The 6,439-nt window shown below is 33.5% G+C and overlaps 1 protein-coding gene and 1 long non-coding RNA gene across 2 annotated transcripts; both read right to left on the reverse strand.

Annotated features, from left to right (window-relative positions):
- Positions 1 to 186: 186 nt before the first annotated feature.
- Positions 187 to 2,821, reverse strand: LOC123224564. Its single transcript, XR_006503991.1, has 3 exons — positions 2,128 to 2,821; positions 1,093 to 1,437; positions 187 to 979 (listed from the first exon to the last, which is right to left on the reverse strand). It is a non-coding gene; the product is annotated as an uncharacterized LOC123224564 (long non-coding RNA).
- A 159-nt stretch (positions 2,822 to 2,980) lies between these two features.
- LOC123224563 (E3 ubiquitin-protein ligase ATL23-like) lies at positions 2,981 to 4,119 on the reverse strand. The gene has a single exon (XM_044648291.1). It carries the CDS (start codon positions 3,794 to 3,796, stop codon positions 3,149 to 3,151), a length of 648 nt encoding a protein of 215 aa, XP_044504226.1. The 5' UTR covers positions 3,797 to 4,119; the 3' UTR covers positions 2,981 to 3,148.
- Between the last annotated feature and the right edge of the window lie 2,320 nt (positions 4,120 to 6,439).

The following is a 6,439-nucleotide window of genomic DNA, read 5'->3' on the forward strand; positions in this document are numbered from 1 at the left end:
ACATTCACGTAATCCATCAAGGTATTTGTCGTCAAGAATATTCACATATAATACATTATATCTGTAAAATAAAGTATATTCTAATTTAATCTCTGCTATTAACATATCATATTAATCATTCTTCTAAAACCCACGTTATGAAAAAATGAATTTCATTCTAAATCTATGTTAGCATCGGTCTAACTGTTAAGCAAAAACTTAAAAGGTAATTTCTTACCTTCTAGCAATTCCAACTTCCAAATTGTATCATAGGAGTACATCTACAACCTCGGAGATGGCAGGAATCAAGCAAATTAAAATAATGTTCTCTAGATCATGTGTTAACAATTTCTGTTAAATAAGAGCATGCGTATACCAACAAAAGAATCAAGAGCCAATCTTACCAGGGCATCTGCTTCCATCCCAACAACTCCAGTAAGTGAGCCACAGAGCACCCCTCCACCTTGTAAGCAGCGAAACACTTTACAACTTTCACGAGCAGTAATATCCACAGAGTCAAGGCCAACATCCATGGATAAGAAAGCCAAGATGTATCTCCAAGCTAATTCTGGCCAAGTAAATTCATTGATAGGGAGAAATTGAGCAATCTGCATCTTTCTTCCTCCCCTGCTTCGATTTCAACTCTCCAGAATAGAAGTTTCAGTCAACAATTGCAGCTCACAAATTAGTGCCCCAAGCAAAAAGCTATGAGCCTTGGTCAAAACCACACCAAAACATCTGCTGTAATTAACAGATGCTATTCTAGCTTGGGCTGCTTCCTTCATTGATCCAGTTTCCATCTGTATAAATGCCTGTGGTTTTTCCCTTGAGGATAGCATTTGTCCACCCATACAGTCACTTTCTTTCAAGCCTGAGGGTTCAGTGCCAGAGGACTTGAGCCATCAAACCATGGGTTGATAAGCTCCTCTTCAAGTTCCTCCAACATAAAAGGTCCCTTCAGACCCAAACTTTCATGAATACGCCCAAAGAACTCCCATACCTGGAAAGATATGCAAAAAGTTCAAGGTCTCACATCCTATAAACTTGACTGTGTATCCAAGTATAGATATATATGTTCTGCATAACTACAGTACATCAAATTGTACATGTTACCTGATAAACATCACCAATAATGTGAGGAAGCCTCAAGCACAATGCCTTTCCAAGAGGGCAATGATCATGGTCTTCAACCAACAGAGGTTTGTTGAGCATTCCAAATGAACAATCTGATACTTCTTCTTCTATCCCAAATTTCCTATTTGCAATCAGTAGTCCATTTCCAACAGCTAAGGATGAGGTTGAGTAACTTCTATCCTTCAGAAATCTGTAAAGTGAACAGGCTATAACACCAGGGAGCTGTTCAATAATTTAATGCACAAACTCAGTGTCTAACACAAATCTATCCTGGTCCAGCCACTTCAGAAGTACATTGCTCGTTGTATCAAACTTATCATCACCCTGAAATTCAGACAGTGTGTTAACAGAGACTGGAGAGCCAAATAGCTTTTCAAGTGCAGAAAATCTCTAAACTATCAGTTTGAAGCTTTATAGACTTTTCGTGAATGGAATTAGCATCAAGCAGTAAATTATCACATGTATAAACACCATAACCTTTATTTACACTATTTCCTAGACAAGTCAAGATATCATGCTCCATAGGAGGGCAAGGATCTGAAGAATTATCTGAATATTGATGTCATAATCATCACCATATGGAGCAATATCGCAATTCTCTTCACAATGTAGACCAGAGAATTGCACAAGATTTGACCCAAACAGGATAGTTGATCCATTTGGAATGGACACCTTCTGACCTTAAAATCAGGACCAGAAGCACTGCCATCTGGCACTTCACAAATAAAAAGAGACCCAGTGATCTTATCATGCCAAAAGGTATAGCCAACAGGACTGATCCAGTTGACATCATGATATGAAGGGCTCACATCAACGTGCCCCAAACTGCACAGGAAGTCACTCCACAAAAGAAAAGTGTGACAACAATTAGGCATTAGGAGGAAGCTGAAAAAAATTATGATATTCCAAAAACTACTGAAACCCCTACTTTCACATCATCACACTAACATGGAACAAAAAAATAAATTAAAGCTAAAGAACAGAAGATGAAGCACAAGCAACGTGTTTACTTACCTTATTGTGCTGAAATCCAGTGAAACTATTTTCCTCTCTCACAGCTTCAGTACCATCCTCAATAGTATTAGATCTACAAGCGAAAATCTTAATAGGTTCGCAATTGGATGAAAACTCGTTAAATACTTATCAAATCCTTTTTTGCTCAATACCATTAACAACCAAAGCTCTTCTTAGCTTTCTTCTTTTGGATAGATCCAACCTTTCCTGCACAGCAGATCCTTCAGTTCTTATTTCAGCATCCATAGAATTGTAGTTAGAAATCAAACCCAGATAATAAGCAACTTCAGACATTGATTCAAAAGTCTTTCCATCTGGGGCACAGCAAACAGCATATAGTTGACAACTGCTCATAGAACATCTTAATTCAACACACCAACCTTCTTGTAAAAAACCCTGCCTTTCAGAAATAAATTCTCTAAGAGACTGCAACAATATCTCACAGGGATTTTGAGACAGAATTCTGCTACTCCTAAAACTTCCAGTGGTGAAGCCCAAATCCACCCCATTGAAATTTCCATTCATTCTTTGCATATGAAGCAATATATCTTCAAGAGCAGCTTTTACAGCATGTGTCAAAATTCCAGAAAATTTTTGAGATCCATATCCACTCCCCGCATATAAAAAGTTTGAATAGTTCACTGGGGCAACAAATCCATTGCCACCAAAACAATTATCACCGAGGGTGTGCTTTCTAAAACCAAAATAAGTATTACCAGTAACTAAATAGGGGAACTTTCATTTCTAGAAATCTATTCGAAAAAATCATATAAATCAAGACAGATGCGGAGAAAAAACATTCAAAACAAGGATCACAGTGGAAATAGAACAGAATAGATTAAGCATCAGAAAATTAAAATAAGACTTAACCCCTTTTAGTTATAATTTGCGTAAATTGATACAACAATGACTTTACTTAATAAGTAATCTCTTTCACAGTTTAATTATCTAACACAACAATTGATCATATATATTCCAATTAAAACTTTTATAAGTAATCTCTTTAAACAATACCAAGATTTTAACTCAGTTGATCACCATGAGACGTCCCAACAGCAACAAGATTTGTTTGATTCTCTCTTGATTCATTAACACCACCATGAATTTGATCATCATTTTCATGGCTTCTTGGTGAGATCATCTGGGTATTATTCTCCACCAACTCAATTCTAATATCACTCCCTTGTAAATTTTCTGTTGGCTGCTGATGATTTCTCAACTCAATACTACTAACACCACTGAAACCGCTGCTGTCTTCACCAAACCTTCGGGAATCCGCCTCGCTTCGACAAATCGGACAAATAGGGTTCTTGAGAAGCCATGAGTCCACGCACTGAGCATGAAAGCTATGCTTGCAGAACGGCAGCAGCCTGCACTTATCACCCTTCTTGAAATTATCCAAGCAAACAGCGCAATCAACCGGACTACTTCCCTTACTCTTCGCTATATAATCAAAGCATGGAAGCTTCTCTATGTCGTGCAGAGACATGCTTTTATTACTCCCTCTTTCATCACTTCTGTCATTGCCAAATCTTCTCCTTAACGTTGTTCCCACAACACAAATATGAATGAAAATCAATACTCCGATTCCCAAAAACAACAACACTACTGATATAAGAAGAGTCATTACTATAATCTGAGTTACAAGCTGTAAAGCTCTGTTATTCATCACTCAACCAATCTGTTTAACTATGATTTTCATCAAAACAACTTATTTCTTCTACCTTTATCATCAACAATCAAGCCCTTGAAACAAACAAATTGGGATGTAAAATCAAAAAACAAAGGTAAATATATTTATACATCTTGAAAGTTTAATAATAATAATAATTAATGGGATTAGTTGATAACTCAACAATCATGGAGTGGGTGGTGATGATGAAACGAGGAGACATTTCTTCAATTAGGTGGAGAGAGAATGAACTACCTTTCTGTATTGGTTGATTTTTGTGTCTGCACGAAGGGAAAGGACTACTCCTGACATATTTTGGTGGTTTCAAAAATCAAAACATTTATCCAAGTTTTAACGTAAAAGTAAATATAAATTTTTAAAATTTAAAGAAAAAAATATGAAATTATATAAATTTTAATAATAATTAATTTATAAATAAATATTTAAAATTTTAAAATATTTATTTTTATATTAAAATTTGGATAGAAAATAGTTATTGTGAATAATGAAAATTCTCTATTTATTCAACCATGTTTAGACAAGTTTCTCTAACTAAGACCAAGTCTACCCAATTAATATTTTTCCACACTAATAATTGTGAGTTATCAACTAATCCTCATTAATTATTATTATTATTATTATCAAACTTTCAATATATAATTTATATTCTTTATTAATTTGCTGAGCGAGACTAGAATTAAAACGTAAATGAGATCAAATTAATTAATTTATTATTCTCCTGATGAGGTAATTACAATTCATTTAGTTTTATTTTTTTAAATCAAGTGCAATAATCTCAAAGCTCTGCATGGTCAATGTAGGGGGTGGGTTTGACCTCAAGTTTAAGGGTTGTTTGGTTTCAAAAATTTAAAAATTATCTTGATAATATATCTTTTATTATTTACATTACATTGTTTTACGATAATCTTTTATTATCAATACTGATATAGGAGATAATATAGATGATAATCTGATACCATTTTTACATTACGTATTGAAAGATTATTAAAATAATATTGATTTTATTATAATTATATTATTATTTATTAATTTTTTGAGAAAAATAAATTTATTTTTAATTAATACAACATATTCAAACACGTTTAAATAAAATAATTTATTAGTATTTTTTATTATATTTAACTAAACACAATAATTATTTATATTTATCAAATTTTATTAAATATATTTACTTTTAATTTAAATTATTTATCAATCTTATATAAAAACTCTAATATTAAAATTTTGTAATCAGTGAAACATTTTGTTTTATTTGAAGTAATTATTTATTATGCATAAGTACCATACAAGGGACGGATGCTTTACAATATTATATAATTATTATATTAACCTATCTTTTATTATTAATATTATTTTATTTTATTTATTAATAATAAAATATTTTAATTATTTTTTATTGTTTATTATCTTAGTTATTGAAATATCATTAAAATAATTTTAATTTTATTATTATTTATTAATTTTTTTAATAAGAATACTTATATTTTTAATTAAGATAATATGTAATATAAATAATATTTTAAAATAATTATGAGATAATATGGAGATCAAACCAAAAAACCAGGAAGCATCATCCAGCAAGCAAAACCAGCAAGAACCACCATTAATGTTTAGATGCTTCATAAAGTGACCCACCAAACCAAAGGAGAACCCAACAAGCAAACTCCAGGTACCACATCGCTGCTCCAGAGGATATCTTCGGGAAAGGCCAACACACCCGCACCATCTAGCATTTCTAACATTCCAGGACCTGATGCAAGAAACCCCAGAGGAGACGCACCTAAGCACCCAAATATCCGCATTCTTTTGCTTCCATAAAAATCCAAAGAGAGAAAGTTGCACAAGAAATATAATCTGTTTTCATCATGGGTGCTAGCTTGGGTAGAATAACCATTCAAGGGCTGTTCTTTGCCTTCAAAATTCCATGGCTCAACATTCTTCTCCGCCAAGAATAGAGAGGTAGGGCCTGGTTCAAGAAACCCCACTTGACCTTCCAATTGTCTAGAGTAGAGAACGAACTCCTGATGCCACATGCAGAGCTTCTAAGTTGATCGGAAGGGTGGAAAGAACCTTCACCTCTCGAAATAATCAAGCACAAGCTAGAAAAGAAACATGCCCTTGTTACAGGGAACCTGCAAAACAGAAAACAAGTTAGCAAAAACTCCACCCAAATCCTCCATTATAGCCAAAAGATACAATTTGGCAGATTCCATCTCTTAGCCACAACATCAGGCTCCTCCGACCAAGCCTGTTAGTGTGTGAAATTCCATATTTTTCGGCATTTAATTTCCTTGATTTGTGATATTTAATTCGTTAATTATTTGATTAATTGCTTGTTTTAGGAAATTGGGCATTAATTGCATTATTCTGAGAAAATATGCGAAATAAAATGAATTTAGAGTTGTCACGTATCAAGACGGAAAGACAGCAAGATACATAAGAGATGGCTGATTGCAGAAAGGGGAGAATCTCGTTATTTGTTGAGAAATTCATAGTTGGAGACTTAACTGACAATTGGAGAAAGTTCAGGTCCTTTGGAGGATATTTGGCACAAAAGAATTCTCAATGACTGAAGCAGACTTGACACTATAAAAAGGAAAATTGCTCTTTGTTTTAGGG

Source organism: Mangifera indica, chromosome 8, assembly GCF_011075055.1.
Source record: "Mangifera indica cultivar Alphonso chromosome 8, CATAS_Mindica_2.1, whole genome shotgun sequence".
In the NCBI taxonomy this organism is placed as follows: Eukaryota; Viridiplantae; Streptophyta; class Magnoliopsida; order Sapindales; family Anacardiaceae; genus Mangifera; species Mangifera indica.

Bases quoted from the DNA above. Each gene is read 5' to 3' on its own strand.
- LOC123224563 (XM_044648291.1), bottom strand. From the start codon at position 3,796: ATGAATAACAGAGCTTTACAGCTTGTAACTCAGATTATAGTAATGACT.